We start from the raw sequence: 16,980 nt of genomic DNA, 5'->3' as shown, positions 1-16,980 counted from the left end.
ACAGTGCAGCATTTTGTACACTCTGTGCTTTTTCTGCTTTATTTCCTGTAGGTCTTTAGGTAGAGGAAAGTTTGCATGAGTTTGTCTCTTCAATTTAAAGAGTGGAACATGATTTTATAATAAAGCAGATAAACATGTTGCCTTCCTTGGACACTGCAATATGATCAGATCCAAGTAAAATAGGATCTAGAACTATAGTCTGTCCTATTCTCTGTATTAAAGTGCCTCTTGCTTGTTTAAGCATCAAATAAAATTACATTGGAGAATGTAGAACTGCCAACAGTGGTGTGAGTTGGGCTGTCTGGTTTTTGGGTGGAGATGAATGAGGGATCTGGAGATGGTGGAAGGATTGTGGGTGTGGGGGTTCTGTTAACGTGGCCCATGTTCAGTGCAGCACCTGGTGCATATGGACCAGAAGCTTTCATAGCACGGTTGCCTCTACCTTGATAACATAATGTGCAGATAATAGTTTGTTTAAAAATTTCTAGGCTTCATTCTTATAACACAGTTTGGCAGGTTTGGGTTTTGTTATGTTTTTACCATGCCCACATTGCTAAGCCTGGTTGTGTCCTTTTAAGAAAATATTTCCCCTTTTGAGGGGAAATCGGGTTTCATTAGCAAATTAAATGAGCTAAGATGCAAAGTTAGCAATTTGCTATTAGAAAAATGATTCAGAGTAAGCTTGTTAGTCTTGGTGGCTTTGTGAGGCAGCCAGTGGGTGACACTTAAACCTAAGCCAGAGAAACATTACTGCCAAGACTCAGGAAACAGTTTTTCCCCACAAATTAAACTGAGATTTTTCATGTAAAGCAATGACTGTAAAAGCTGTAACGTGAGCAGCAGAGTGAGTATGGGTGGCAGAAGGTTTATGCAATGGCATTAATACTGTAATTGAATAAAGTATTCCTGGTGTGTAGCTGAGGTAGCTGTAGATGCTGTAATCTCATTAGTTGTCCAGAAAAGTGCAGTTGCATGTTGTCCAAGTCGCTGATGCAGGTCCTGCAGAGAACAGCTCCACGTCTGGTCAGGATTTACATCATGTGTACGTCAGAGACACTGGCTGTGTTTTGCCTCTGATTTTCTCTGTAGGCAATAACTCTTTGCAGCAGCTTCCCCACTACTTAATGTTATTAATGTCCAGTGGTACAGTTCTGTGTTTAAAGTGAATTGGTCCATTTAGGGATGATTGGACCATAAAACACTCTCAGCATTATGCGTTTAAATTACATGCTGCTTATAGAAACTCCTACACTGATTAAATTGTTCTTGAACTGTGAGAATCATCATACTGCCACTCTTGAGGTGTGGAGAATACACATCTTCACAGATAAGTCTTGCAGCTGTGTTACTTTTTTGACTTTTAATAGCAGCCTTGCTGGCAAACTTGACATAAACAGTGTCCTGCAGGGTTTGTTCCAGAGCATTAAGCTGTGTGGACATGCAGACAGCATTTTGAGCAATGGGGGGAGTTGTTTATGCTGTTGGTTTTTTGTTTGAATACTGCTAGGCTCCTGGCCCTACTAATTGAAATAGTGGCTGACTGAAGCATGAAGAGAATTAAAGTCCAAGGGCTCAGTGGGATGCTTGTCCACCTTTGGCTGGCCTGCATAACTGACAGAGCTTTAACACTGAGACAAAGTTTAATTTTTATATTTTCAGGGACACATTGGAGAAAGGATGTATGTATAGAAACAGCTATTTTTGCTGTTTCTAACACTTTATTATTGAGCACTCCTGTCTTTGTGATGGTGGGGCATAGAGAGAAAGTGGGGGGATATTTTTTCTTTTTCTGGGCAGAAACATTGTCTTACAGAAGATGGGAAGTGGGAAACATGACTACCAGAGCCCTGAACAGCATACAGGAGGCAGTGTGCTTCAGGAGACTCGACCAAGAGACAGAGCAGTAGTAAATCACTCAGTAAGTACATCTCTGTCCCATGCATTTGCACATACAGGAAAACTATAACCTACCTGTCTCTTCTAAGAATAAACTCACTCCCTACTGGATCAAAATAAATCCTGGAGAAAGCTTACCTCCTGAGCAGGAGTAAGGAAAACTGTAAAATCTGAAATTCCTTCACTGCAGGAGTTCAAAACCAAATTTGTTTTTACCAGCAGATTTTCAAGCTTCAGGGGAAAAGAAATGTTCATTGCAATGTTGTTTTCTGTTCTCTCTAGATAAGCAAATGAGTTTCTGGATTATGAATAGAAAGGGAGTTAGGAAGTGCTCATTTGGTTCTGTGCTGTCTGGGGAGCCTGAGCTGTTACCCACAGGTGCTGGACCTGCAGGCTGCACCCCTGTTGATGGGCTTGTTTCACATTAGGATTCATCAGAACCTGAGGCAGACGCTGCAGAATATGAAATGTTCGCTTCTTTATTGATGCACCTTCACATCTCAGTGCCTGTCACACACTGTGGTTGCTGGACTGAGCTAACAATTTAAGCTAATGAGGTGAAAGACATAAGGTGTCCACTGAGCATTTGGGATGGAGGAGGAAAGCTGCTGTGTATTTATAATTGTGTCTCAGTTTTTATGTAAAAGAGATCCAAGAGGAGGTAACCTGGTCTTAAACAGCTTTCATTGCTGTGAGGATTTCCTCCCCTTTTCCTGAAAGGGTTCTCAACTACATGCTACTAGCTTTGGATGAGTGTTGGTACTCCTCTCCTTAATGACTTTCATCTCTTATTTGTTAAGAGATTTAGGATACCTGATGTTGATTTTTATGGTCATTTAGGAGTTTCTTCTTAATAGCAGAACCTGTCAGGAATGTTCTGATTTGATTTAGTTTGAGATAAGCCATAATTATGGGGAGACTTGTCCTCATAAGCTTCAAGAGATAGGAAGTGTTACGTGGTCTGCTTTTAATGTGAGGAAATCTCAGCTTCTCTTGCCACGGGGTGAACTTATTAATGATGGAGCACTTTTTGCTCTGGTTGAATAATTTGACATCTCTCTGCTCTGCTGCTCAAAATGACTCAGTCCTGTTCATGCTGTACAAATTATGCTGCCCAGCTGCTAAAGTTCATCTGTGATCTCTAAGAAATAGCCCAAAGCAAATAACACACAATTCCATTTGAAATTTAATATTGATGGAGTGTTGCTTGCACATAATCATCAGGCACTGTTTTGTGCCTCCTAAATATGTATTTTCAGTCTTAGTTACATAATTGAATCTAAAGCAGACAGCAACTTACTGAGACTGCTGGGGACTAAGGCTGTTATGTGAGAAGTCAGTGGAAGATCTGTGCTTATTTAGACCACTAAAATGAAAGATGACACTGGATATTTGAAAAAAAAGAAATTTGAGGCAAGGAGGGAAGGTGAACAGTGTAGAGGATGGTGGTTTGAATGCTGAAAAGCTGAGCCTTACTTAAAAGCAAGTGAATATCCACCAGCTCCCCATGAACTTCCGAGTGGAAATGAGAGGGTTTATAACTCGGGGAGAGCAGCAGGGCTGTCAACAGCAAGGACAAAGCAAACCAATTGCTCCACAATAGATCTTGATCCCTCTGTGAAAGGGACTGTATAATCTCGTATACAATAGCAGAAGACAGTGCTGCTTGTCCCAGGGGATCCTTTCTGTCAGTGTGTGTGAATAAAGGCAGTGATGGCTCTGCTTCCTTCAGAGTGCTCTTCCCTCATCTCTGCAGAGCTGCTTTGAGCTCCTCCTCACAGGGTGCAACTGAGTCAACTTAAAAATTTTTTGTTTTGTTGCTCCTGACGCCACGTTGTCATCCACACAAATATTCTCCAGAGCTGAGGCCAGTTGTCTTTCTAAAAATTGCTCTGAAATCTTTGACAAATCACGGTTTATTTTGATATTGCTAATGTAGTAATTGCTCACTTCATTGTTATTGATTACATTATCTTTGTAAATTAATTTGTAGCATGATCTCCTGACTGTTCCTAGCTATAACTCCAGCTGGGAGTTTTTGTGATATAGGGAAGAAATCTTATCATTCTGGCTTCAAGAATAGGTATTTAAGTATTAACTGTATAAACTGACTAAAGAGCACACAAAATATGCTCCTGAGGTTATCTTACTCTCTCATGGCAAGCTTTGTGACTCTAGAATATTCACCCTAGGTAGATCATTGCAATCCCTTTTGAGAGGAAAGAATGATAAAACAAGGATTCTTCTGATGTCAAGTTTGAGTAGAGAAGAAGAATAATTTTAGAGAAAAGCAGGAATTTTAGTTTCATTACTCAGCAAGCCTGTTCAGAGAGATAGAAGGACTTTGTAAATCCCACTTTTTTTCTGAAGGCGTCTTTTGAAGCTCATAAGCTTCTGAAAATTTTCAATTGTGAGAGCTAATTTGACAGAATCAATGAAATGAGTCCTTTGATTTCTGGGACTAGATGATAGTGAATGATCTGGTTTCATGGATATTCTTTACTGCTGGGAATAAAAAGTAAATGTCTTGCTGGTTTGATTGACTGGGCTGTTTCTTCTTTATCACTGTGCTTTCCCTGCAGCATCCTATGGAAAGGCAAATGGCTTGGAGGCTCTCCACACCTTCTTTGTCATCTTTTGCTTGATGTGAGGAGGTCTGTATGCTGCAATCAGCCACTAAAACTGACCTCTTCCATTCCCTCAACTATTCAGAAAGGTCACATTTTTTGGAAAGGAGCAGACTGTTGTTCAAGTTTTTCCTTACCAGCTGCCCTTGCTGTAGCCTGGCAGAGGAGAGGATCCAGTACTGGCTGTTGCTGATGTCACCTCAGTGGCTTCTTGCAGAGCCCTGCCTGTACCTGTCAGTTGTCTTTGGGCTTGTCTGGGCTATTTGTGCTTTGGGTAAGGACTGTCTCAGCTTGCACAGTACCACAAGCACAGTTGGGCTTTGCTTTCCAGTGCTGAAGGGTAACACTGGTAGTGAAATCATAATAAGCCTGGCATGATATTCCTTCAATAATCAGAATCTTTATTTGTTGTGCACAACTTATGGCATTCTTTGGACCCACTAGTTTCACACCTTTTGCTGTTGTCACAACAATACTGATGTTTTTATACTTTCTAAGCATGACTTTATACCAGGCAGCACTTGTGAGTTTTCCATGGAGGGCTTCTGTTCTTCACAGGATGGGCTGAGCTCTGAGTCCCTCCCAGTGCCTGTGGCTCTGCACAGCTACCCCGAACCTGCAATTCTGCAGTCAGCTGGACCAGCCCCAACAGAGCTGTGGTGTTCCATTTGTGTAATTAATATAGCTCCTAAAAGATGACTGCATATCTAAATGATAGGCCGTTAATGGCTCCAGGGAGCTCTCGTGGCTCATCCTTATAAGCAACTCTTTAGATTCCAAAATAGATGCACAGTGAAGCCTTTCTTGTCACCACGGGGTGACCTTCTCATAAAAGGCTCTTCTCTGCCACAGTTGTGATCTCACTTTGTGTCAGATGTTCATATTTTGGTCTAACCCTATAAAATTAGGAAGTTAAATGCTTTTTGGCACAGACTCGTTTGGTGCGGTGTCATCTTTCAGCAGCATCTGCTTCTGCAAATAGCAGTGATCGATTCTTGTCTTCAGCTGCCTGTTACCAAAATTTTAAAGATATAGCGGAGTGACTCTTGTGTTGAATTAATAGCAGATCATCTTTGGAAAGATGACACTGCTGTTAAGTGCTAAGATTGACAAAAAGAATTTCAGTCGTGCTGGGATGATAATTGATTTGGTGTAATGTCTTTCTGTCTCCGGGAACGTTTCTGTTGGTCTTACTGCATATGCACCCCTACTGAGATCAGAGCAGCAACTACAATTTCAGATATCTTAGATCTGTATTTCTATTCCAGCTATTTCTCCTTTTATATTATCTTTCCTTTCCCATTTTTTGTCAGTTAGCAGTCTCTATTTTATATCACTTAAGACAAGAAAACGAAGCGTCACTAAGGCGCAGTGTTACATGTTGATGCATAGAAATGTACTCAAATTGGTGACAAAACGTTCTGAAATTGGTGGCTAAATGTTGTTTGTGTTTGCAGGGCCTAAGGTGACTGCTGGGTTAGCTGTGTCTGACAGTGGGTGTGCAGAGCATGAGTCTCAGAGGCACTGGTCTGGGCAGGGACCTCTGGAGATCATCAGTCTGACCCCACTGTGATGGCTGGGGCAAGGGCAATGTCAGCTCTGGTTGCTCAAGGCCTTGCACGGTCCCTCCAGCCCCACTCTGTTGCACAACCATCCCTGTTGTGAAACTTTCTCCCCTGTGTTTGCTGCAGTTCACACCGTTCCTCTCATCCTTTCCTTGGGGAGAGCGAGGAGGTCACGCAGCAAACTCATTGCCTCGCACTTCAGGAGGGCAAATTTTGGCCTCTTTAGGGATCAGCTTGGTAGTGTTCCATGGGATAAAGTCCTGGAGGGAAAGGGGGCCCCAGAAAGCTGGTTAATATCCAAGGATCACATCTTCCAAGCTCAGGAGCAGTTCACCCCAACAAAGAGGGTAGAAGCAATGACAGGTAGCCCGGGAGAAACAGAGAGAGATTGTCTGAGCAGACAGGGATCAGGTTAGGAAAGCTAAAACCCTGATAGAAATAAGTATGGCCAGGGACATCAAGGGCAGGAGGAAAAGCTTCTGTAGGTACGTAATTTTCCCTATTCCATTTATCACTGACGGCACCAAGCTGAGTGGTGCAGCTGACACTCTGGAGGGGAGGGATGCCACGCAGAGGGTCCTTGACAGGCTGGCGAGGTGGGACTGTGCAAATCTCAAGAAGTTCAACGAGGCCAAATGCAAATACTGCAGTTCTTGTTAAAACACAAGATGTGGGGAAATGAGCACGATTGTTTTAACTGGCACTCTGAATCAAGCTCTCTTTGGAGTGAACAGTCTTTAAGAAAATAAAAAGAACGAACTGAATAAGCCGATATCACTAGAGTGAAACATTTGCTTTCAAAGCCTCCTGTGCTGCAAACAATAGTTTTCAAAACAGAGAGTACAGTCATGATTCAGATTTTCATTTTTTCCCCCTAGGAAGTCTGAGTTACCGAGACCCAGACTGGCTGTCAGTGAGCTGTGTATAGATTAGCCTGGCTAGTTATGAATTCCTGTATTTCTACAAAATTAGTTGGTGTTAAACATTGCCGAGATTGTCCATAATAACTTACCTCCTGCTTCAAACAGGCTGAGCAGCAGCAGAGCACAAGGGATGTGTTTACTTCATTCTAAATAAATGTTTTATCACTCAGCAGTAATTGGATTGTGATTGTATTACAGTAATTATTCCCAACAGCAAGTCTGTTCTCCACTTCGCAGGCGTGTTCCCTGCCTGACCTTCACGCTGCTGGTCTGAAGGTGTCCTTCTTGATCTTATTCTCTGCGATGAGTTTTTTGGATTTGTTGTTTAGAAAAGGGGAACTGCTGCCAGGGGTGGAATAATTTGTCTTTGCTCCACTTGCCGTGGTGCAAAAGTATCAGCGCTTCAGTTTATGCCTGAGCTTTTAGCTGACCCTGGAGAGGCAGAGCCATGCAGGGCTTTTTCAAAATGCATCATGACATTCCAGGCCGTGTAGAACCACACTTCTCTCAGTATCACAACCCAAATATCCTGCCAGGATTTCTCATACTTTGCAGAAATTTGTTCTGTATTTAACGTGTCTATAGACAAATAATTTCCTAAAGTATCTCGTAGCTGACCAAGGAATTCATCTGCTTGTCTGAGGATCAGACAGAATCTGCAAGGGAAGTTCTGGATCACTGGGTGGCAATTTTGTGTGCAAGAATAATGTTCAGGGATTAAATCTTAATGGGTTTCCAGAGCAGCTAATATTTTTTCAAGAGGAAAGCACTGCTGAGTATCCTTAGAGAGGACTGCCTTGTGACAGCCTGCCTTCTGTACAGACTCTTGTAGGAGAGAGCATTACACAGACCAACCCATCACAGAACATCCCCTCTGTGTCTGTCTGAAGCTCTAAAATTTGTTTGATTGCCTGCCTGACAGATTATATTTATTTCAAGTGTATGGCATTCAGCAGTGAACTTATTTCCACAGTCCAGAATTAGGCTATTCTGATGCTATTTTCTGTTAACTCTAGTCCTGATCCTGCTTTCTGAAAATGATGGTTTCTGCATCACCTAAAATATATGTTTCAGGTATGAGTAACCTATTGCAGTGTCTAGAGAACCTTGTCTTATCAGAACAAAACCATTTACTGGCTTTCAGTGCTTGCTTCCATGATGCTCACAGGTTCTGCTGAAGCATTTTATCATCAAGAGCAGTGCAGTGGCATTAAGCTGTGAGCAGCCTTTAGCTGTGTTTGCAGCTGTAGCTGTGTTTGCAGCTGTCATGGCCTTGTGTTGCAGCCCTGTTACAGCATGTTTGCTGTGCAAGACAGCTTCTTCCTTTGGACTGGGACTCTTCACAAGATATTAGCAGTGCTGTAAGTCACAGGACTGGCCAGTTTAAGTGAGAGGAGTCTGTGCAGCATCTCAAGCTGGACTGGTTGCACTAGTGAAGAAATCTTCCTTTGGAGATACTGAAAACCTTTTGATCTTGACTTGCTGTGAAGTTAAATGTCATGTTTTCTTCCTGTGTTGGTTTTTTTTTTGCTGTCTGTGCTAGAAATCAGTATTTCCATCCTCTCATGTTTCATCACTTCCTTCCCTGTTCTGCTGCTGCCACCCCACAGCCGGAGCCGCCTCCCGTGGGGAGCCACCTCTGCTCTCTCCACACAGCCCTGGGGAGCTGCTTTGCTCTGGGAACTTGTGACCTGCAGTGATGGAAACCTGTTTACTGAATGGATTGCTAGAATTATTTGTATGCAGTGGTTCTTGAATCACATGAGCAGGGGATTGGATGGTGTAATGGCTAAAGGAAGAAGGATAAAGTGCTCGTATCCCTAATCCCACCAACCTACCTGTGCACCCTGTGAGAATGTAGTTTTATTAGCTCTTAATGGATCAGCAGCATTCTCCCTTTTTTTTTAACTCCTGCTCATTCCAAAGAATAATTTAAGCAAATGAGAACAGTGTCAGTTGTGCTAAAGCCATGTGCTCTTGGCCACGTCCTTTCTTCTGCCATCAGTATGGGTGAGCTCATTGAGAATGGTGCTCGGGAGGCTTATGAGACCTGCTTTTAAAAATCAAAGTATTCATGTTTACAGGGTTATTTTGACTCCTCTGTCTCTCTTTGTACTCTTAACTTGTTTCTTATTACCCCAAGTTTCTTAAATACAGCCTAGAATTGAGAGGTTGATCTGTATATCTGGCTTACTTGAGTAATCCACTAGGAAAGTGGACTCAAAAGAATTAATTTATGAAAAGAAAACTGGAGCAGCAAACTTGAAAACTTACTATTTATAAAAAGGAAAAAAAAAAGAACTTTTGTCAGCTAATTAAGCCTTTCTACACAAACAATGTAGAACTTGCCTACTTCTACCCAAGGCAAGTTATGTGGTATTTATAAGGTATTTGTGGTCTTGGAAAGCCTCATTTTTGTCCTGTTCTGTTCACAAATATAAAGGTGAGTTTCTGCTTGTAAAACAGCGCTGTTTAGTTTTTGAACTTGGCTTATTTTTGCAGTGCATGGAACCTGGCTGGGATGAAGTAGCCCAGCCTGTCTCGTGGGCAGCAGTTCAGTTCAACATTCAGTGCATGAGGTCGAGTTACCTGGCAATGTGCTGTGATGATGGATTGCAGGTCTAGAGGCCAAGGCCTCCAGCATTGTAATCTCTTGTGTGCTGGGCTTTAAGCTTCCCTTCTCTAGTTTTCCCACTGTACAGTCAGTTTTATGATTGAAAAGCTGCTGAAAAATAGTATTTTAGCAAGTACTTTAGCAGTACTGTGTGATTTAGTGTGTGCTAAAAAAATTAAATCACTTTTGGGCGTGATGTAGGGCTGTATAAGCAAAGCTATATTTTTCAAAACAACTCTTTTATTGTTATGTTTAATATTTCCAGGGAGGGATGAAACCATGCAGCCAGCCAAACCATCATTCCTTGAATATTTTGAGCAGAAGGAGAAGGAGAATCAAATCAATAGCTTCGGGAAGAATGTGTCTGGCCAGACAAAAAATTCATCTGATTGGAAAGTACCACAGGATGGAGACTACGAATTTGTAAGTCTATACTTTGAAATTCAATCAGTGTGACAATCCTTTAAGAATTTTAGTCAGAGCTGCTATAAGATTATTTCTTGTTTTGACAGACTAATGGAAACTTGAGGAGATTCTAATGGCTAATGCATTTGGATGGGGCATTTTGAAAAACTTGTTTTCTTTAGGTATTTCTCAGTAATCATAACCAGTCACTGTCTCTATACTTTCCTTGTTTAAAAGCAAACAAAACGAACAAAAATGCCTGAGGACGTGACGGTACAAGCTGTCTTGCTTTACTTCCCCGTTATGCATTTAAAATAAAAAAAAAAAAAATCCAGATGGTAGTTGGAAAATGCAAATCCACAGTGTGTAATGCCTGACAAAGAACAGTGTTAGAACCATTGACTTCCCTTGTTTTTCTCAAGCTGTGGCGCTGGGCTTTGTTTTAATAGATAAACATCAAGCTCGTCTTTAATTACTCTTTCAAATCCTTAATTTTCAGCCTCCCTGCCTACGATTCACACGCTCGGAATTTTCGTGAACTTTTCAGAAGTCCAAAGAAAGAGCCATTATTCATAAATTTGATTTAATTTTTTTTTTTTTTTTTTTTTTTTTTGGTGGGGCTGGAAAGTCTCTGGTTTGAGTTCCCCATGCCAGCAGCAGCGTGCCCAGCTGAACGCTGCATTTTCGCACAGTGATCCTTCACTGCCAGCACTTGTTGCTCTCAGTGCCCTTGTGCTGCCTCGTCGTGCTGCCTGTGGCTCAGGTTGTCACGCTGTCAGGAGCTGGTGATATTCACTCCACCTTCACAGAGCGTGCAAAGCAAAATCCCTCTGCCAGTCACGACTCGAGGAGATGCTTCTCTTCAAGGCCAGAATAATCTCTGGAGCTTTTCATCATCTTTGTGCATGTTGTAGGAGACTTACTGCTGTTATGTGTATTTTGTTGTCGGTGCTGCTGCTTCTCCTGTTTTCTCACTCAGGCTGCAGAGGATGGCTGAGGGGACCTCCTGTGTTCTCTCTCCTTTGCACTGTGCTGTGTTCAGCCCGAAAGCTTAAAGTCACTGCATAAAGATGTTTTGCAGATATAACCCTCAAGCTGCCTGTGTGTCGCAGGGTCTGGGCCAAACACACGGTTCCAGTCGAGTCAGACACTTCATGTATCTCATTCACCTTGCGTGCTGCACCCTAATCTAATGATAAATAATTGTTTTTTCAGTGTGTGGCATTTCCCAGGAAAGGTTTGGAGTATCTCAGAAGTCTTTTGTTGTCTGCAGAAGGTGGCCCAAGGGGAAACTTGCTGTAATTATTTTACTTTCTAATTCGGTTGATAACAAGTTTAGCAGTGTATTCCATGTGTTCCACTGTGCTCCCTGGGAGCTGTGGGTGCAGGGCACGCCCAGGGAGCACGGATAAGACGAGGGAAGGTCGGTGCCACTCCAGCAAACGGGACCTACAAATATTTTTAGAACATGCAAAGCAGTTATTTGACACACATGACCCTGCTTACTGATTTCCATTAGTGCTGCAGTATTGCCATGTGCACAGATTAGCAGTGTGCTGGAAGCAATAAAAGTGAGCAATAAATCGGCCTTTGGGTCACCTTCCTGTAATAATTTGTAGGAATCTCACTTCCCAGCTGTATGTGTTTCTCTGGTTCAATTGCATATGAATATACCAACCTGCCTTGCATGTAAATTTTGGAACAGAGCTACTTTATTTTCTGTAGGATAAGAAAATTACTTGAAAGCAGTCTTGATAAATAAGGTGGGTGTTCAGATAGCCCTTATCTGAGGGTTTGTAGCAGCAAGCTCACGTTGTGTAATGTATTTAAAGACTTAAAATCGTGTATTTTTTACCATTTGCCCAAAAATTGATCAATTTGATAGCTAGCTGTGGGTGAAAGTCATGTTTATTAATGATTTTTTAATTGAAATCATCAATGCAGTGAGCATTGTGGAATAAGAAAAAAATGCATTCACTGGGTGTATCCAGTAAATCTGTCCTAGATCTGCCTGCAGCTGTAACTTACTTCTGCATTGTCAAAATAGGCAGGTTTGAGCAGCCTTTTTTTATAGAGTTTGCAGGTTTCCAAGTAGAGATGAGATCAGTGAGATGCTGGGTAAATACTAGTTCCTCTGGACCTTAAGAAATGATTGAAATATTGTTGCTTTGTGCTACTGGAGACTAGATAAATATGCCTTCTCTTCTGTATTCCTTTCCCTCCTACGTGAGTAGCACCTGGAGTCTCCTGTCCCCCCCAAAAAAAAAAGGGGGGGGCAATATTAAATTACAAAAGATTTTTTTTCTCTTTTTCCCTGTGGCAAAACCATTTGACCTTTTCTTGACTAACGTTGTTCCTCTGAAGCAGGCAAATAAGACACTATTTATATCACAATGGCAGTGTCACGTTGGATGAGGGTTAGATTGACTCAACTCCATCCACTGCAGAGGTGGTGAACTCCATTCCTCCCAGATGTGATGCTCTGGCTGTGTCCTGGTTGTGGTCAGAGATGGCATTAACCCAGAGTATTTCCAGCCTTGGATTTCTGAGGTAGAAGTTGTTATTAACTGATTAGTCAATGCCTGATGCTGTTAATGTTTATCCCCACTCACGCTTGAACAAGGATCTCTAAAGATTTAAGCCCTGCTTGATTGCAAACAATGTTTTCAACAACATTATGATTTATTTAACATGGGGTGGGGGAAAATAGTAATTATGGGCAAAAATGCTTGCTTTTAGGAAAAATATAACAAACTCTTAACAGGAGACTGCTGCGGGAGTAGGCTGTTAATGGGCAGGCTGCATTGTATGGAGAATTCCTAATTGCCATAATCAGATTTCAGAATTTTTGTAGTTGAATTTAATTTTGCCAGTGAACATTAGTCACATGCTGTTGCACAGACTTAATAATGCTAGAAGATTTGTTTAGACAATGTCCTACATTTTTTCACTTTAATCTTTCAGTAGTCCTGTAACATAAGGGAAAATTAGTTGTGCAGTGTTTCCTGCCCTTAGACACAACAAACCCTTTACTTATTCTTATTTTAAAAGCCTTTTGACTGCTCTGAGCAGGTCAGTGTTCTAATATCACTTGTGGCTAAACTGGGGTCACTTGTTCTTTATTCTGGCCCTGCTTGAAAGGCCTTCAGTCTTGCCAGACCTATTGTAGCACACATTTGTGGATCAGCCAGTCACTAATGTTTTATATTACAACACTAATCCTTTTACTGAAGGCCTGTTTTGTTAACAAATTAGCAGGTGCCAGCGACTGCTGTGATAACACTGCAACCTTTTCAGTTTTATTTCATGACTGTGGTTTCACTGGTGAAAATCAGTGTCAGTAGAGCCCTGGTCAGTCTCAAATTTTGCCACCATGATGCAACTGCTGTGTTTTTAATACCTGTATTAACCTTAGGTTTTACTGTAACTCTAAGTCATAATTTTTTATGTATCAGTGAGTCTTTGCTAGTCAAGTATCCTGATGGCACGTTTTGGATGTGAAGTCAAATAGGACATGAACTTTTAACAGAGACTAGAGCAAGGGTACGGCAGGACATCAGATCTTTCCACAGGCTTTACACATAAAGCTGAGGCCATTTGCTCCAAGGCCTTTTTGCTTCCAGCACCTGTGTATCTGCCAGCCTGTCAAGAGCAGGGTTGGTACAGTCACTTTTACAGTGTCTGAGCTGCTCTTGCTCTTGGTGCTTCCCTGGAAGAGCAGCAGGTGGGAGCTGGGCTGTGGAGGGAAGGCAGTGCCATTCCCCTGCAGGATCTTGGTGGAGAGCTGCCACCAGCAGCAGTTGTTGTCTGCACTGGCAGTCTCCACCCTGCTGCTGCAGCGCTGGGGAGGAGGCTGACATTCAGAAACGAGGTTTATGCCTCTTTCCTAAGAAACATGCTGCTTCCTTTGGGAAGACCTTGATTTGCTTGCATCTGCGAGGTCTTGGTGAGTCAGACTTTTCCCTTTCCTGCAATTATCAACAGCTGTAATTCGGGTCTTTCCTTCTCACTCCTGGGCTTAATGAAGAGGATCTGCCTTCACAGCAGAAAAAACTTTGGAGCAGAACTGGTTTCCTTACAAAAATAAAATTAACATATGCCCTTGAGAGTGTCAGGGTTTGCAGAAGTGGAAGGAGCAGACACAGCCAGTGTCTCAGGTGTCTGTGGGAGGGCTGTGGAAGGTGGCTGCTGCCGTGGCCTTTGTTCACAGCTTCACCACGCTGCAGTCTGCTGGGAGTGAACCTGTGTGCCAGCTCTCGTGCTTCCATGCTGTGAGTGCCATTCCCTGCACCAGCCCATCATTTTAGCTCCTTTTGAGCAGTGTCTCTTTGGCTGCTAATGGGAATTTCTTTGGACAGGAAAGATTGCTGTGATTTCCCTTGGTTCCAAAACAGACTTTATCACTTTTCAGTGCTCAGTGTCATCTGTTTCTCTACTGCTGGGGAAGACTGTCCTGCAAACAATATAACTGTGGCTTCTGAAATTTTTCCAGGGCAAAGGAAGGATTAGCAGGAGGTGTTAATTGCCTCTAATTGGGGAGAATAATGTAAGTGCTGACCAGCTGCCACTTTTGTCAGGGCTGCACAGTGAGAGTCCCCATGTACACTGGTCTCCACCTCACCATCTGCCCGGCAGAGAAGGGGCTTTGCTGAGTTGCAGGAGTTGTGGGATCAAACCCAGCTCTTGCCCCAGCTGCAGATCTCCTTCCAGTAACCAATAGTCTGGCCTGTTGCTTCCAAAGTGCTCGGGCCACAACTTACTGTCAGTACCTGACTTCTCCAGGGAATGTGCTCCTTAAAACTGACTAGTTTTGAAATGAGACCTCTTTGTTTCAGAGGCATCTGCAGACCACTTGCTGTTGTGGTCTCTGGGTTTGTTTCCTTACAAGGAAGGAAACTGTGTTGGTCTAACGGTGTCTTCAGCTTGTTCAGTTGGACAACAGGCTGTTTGTGGTGAAACCTTGAATGTGAGTCTTTCTAGTTGCACAAATTAGGTATTGGTGTGATAGCAAGAGATTGAAAGTGTTTGTAGAAAGCTGAATTCTATCGTAGCGAGGTGTTAGGATGCCAAAGCATTAGGATTGTGCTGTATTTTTGACTCTGAGGGCAGATCAGCCTGACAGTGCCTGCAGGTCCGAGTCTGCCTGGCATGTCAGGTGTGACCCAGGCAGGAAGGATCCAGCCAGGATGGATCCTATGGGCTGGAGCCCAAAGCAGGGATGTGCAGTGATGATTCCCACTGGCCTGGACCAGAAGCAGTGGCAGCTGGAGCTCAGGTGCTCAGTGTTCTGTCTCTCTCCTCACCCCACTGCTCCCCCCAACACCACTCCAGAACAACTGCAGTTAAAAATGGGCATCATCAGCACAGCACATTCCTTCTCCCTGCTCAGGACTGTGCTGAAGAATGGCTGCATACTGGAACCATCTGTTTCTTTCACTGGAAGTTACTTATAGGGAGAAACTCTTGGAGGGCAGGTGATTTATTGCTTATCAATAACAGTAAACACGTTCTGCTTTACAATGACCAGAGTCTCTAATTTATTGTATTCTGTCTGTGAAGGTGTCATTTATCTTGTGAACAGCTTGTTTTCTGCCAGTACCTGGAACATTCAATGTCTTTGGTTTCTTTGAACATCCATTTGGATAGCATTTATTAGCAATCTAATATTGATGCTTTGTAGCTTTACTACCTTTTGTCCTTCTAAAAGTTCAATCGATTAAAAACTTGAGAGTATTTTCTGTGCAGTTGCCGGCTTTGAAAATGATGGCAGACTGAATAATTGGCTCTCATTTTGTTGGAATTGGTCTTTGGGTCTTTGCTAGCAGTAGGAAGAAGGCATGCTGAGGATACAGGGATGAGGCAGATGCTAGAAGTACTTGCATTATATGGGTGAGCTGCTGGTGTGTGACTTTTTATAGTTTATCATTTTATAGTGTTTCCTGACTGCTGTGATCCTTCTTTTAACTTCTCTCTTTTAAGCAGCTTGGTAAAGGTGTCAGATGCAGGCCCCTCCACACTAATCTTTCTGTTCCTCCTTTCTCCCATACAAATTACTCAAGTGAATAATCCGAGCTGGTTACCAAGACTCCAGAAAGTCTGTCTGCTTGGATAGGAGCAAAAAAAGCTTTATTAGAGTGTGCACATTTGTAGGTCATTTAAATGGCATTATTGAAAATCAGATAATAGTGAGACTTCTACTGAATTATTATTTTCAAAGAGAGCAAGTTTCTCTGACCCTTGTGTGATGAATAAAGATTGATTGTTCCAAAAATTCATTTGAATATGTATAGTTTTGCACAGAAGGAAAAGAAGTTTGGTTAAAGTAGAGCTTTTCTCAATAATGTTTTTCTAAGACTAAAACAAACACTTTGAGTGAATCTTCAGGGAGTTCTCTGTCCAAATGTTTCTGCCCTTCATCTATCATGAACTCTCCTTTTTCCCAGTGGTGGCTGGAATAAAAATTACTTCTCAGGCACTGATTTCTTCCAATAGTCTTACTTTGAACGTAAAGTGAACTTATTTGCTGGGGCATTCATCAGTTTGAGAGATGAAGCCAGATCTGGGGTGGCTGATGGATATCCCTGTCTAGGTCCTATGGAAGTAGGGCACATTCCTAGGTGGGAAGCAAGTAAACTTGTTTCTGCTGTGCTGAATCTAAAATAAAGGTTTCTTTCTGTGGGAGAGCATTAAGGCTATAACTTTCTTTTTATGGGAGGGAGAGAAACAGACTCAAATAAGACCATTTTTCTGACAGCAGAAGGCAGTCCAGGATAGACAAGTATTAACTTCCAAAGCTGAATCGTACCCCCATGGCGTCTCCTGCTTATGGAGGAAGATCTTGAAGTATAATATCTGGATGTAATTCCACTGTGAAGTATGATTTATAAAAAGAGGCAGGTTTTTGTGATGTTTTATTCATTGGTTTTAAATGTCACCTGTCTTGATTCATA

The 16,980-nt window shown here is 42.3% G+C and overlaps 1 protein-coding gene across 3 annotated transcripts in view; it reads left to right on the top strand.

Moving 5' to 3' along the window:
* STK4 (serine/threonine kinase 4) overlaps window positions 1–16,980 on the top strand; it is a 44,941-nt gene that overhangs the window by 14,039 nt on the left and 13,922 nt on the right. For all 3 annotated transcript variants that reach the window (XM_064673641.1, XM_064673640.1, XM_064673642.1), the window contains one exon: window positions 9,891–10,048. In XM_064673641.1, the coding sequence (XP_064529711.1) occupies window positions 9,891–10,048 (158 nt within the window). The remainder of the gene's footprint in view (window positions 1–9,890; window positions 10,049–16,980) is intronic.

This window comes from Pseudopipra pipra, chromosome 17 (assembly GCF_036250125.1).
Source record: "Pseudopipra pipra isolate bDixPip1 chromosome 17, bDixPip1.hap1, whole genome shotgun sequence".
Lineage (NCBI taxonomy): Eukaryota > Metazoa > Chordata > Aves > Passeriformes > Pipridae > Pseudopipra > Pseudopipra pipra.
Note: the sequence above shows the minus strand (reverse complement) of the source record. Positions and strands in the feature narration are given on the sequence as shown.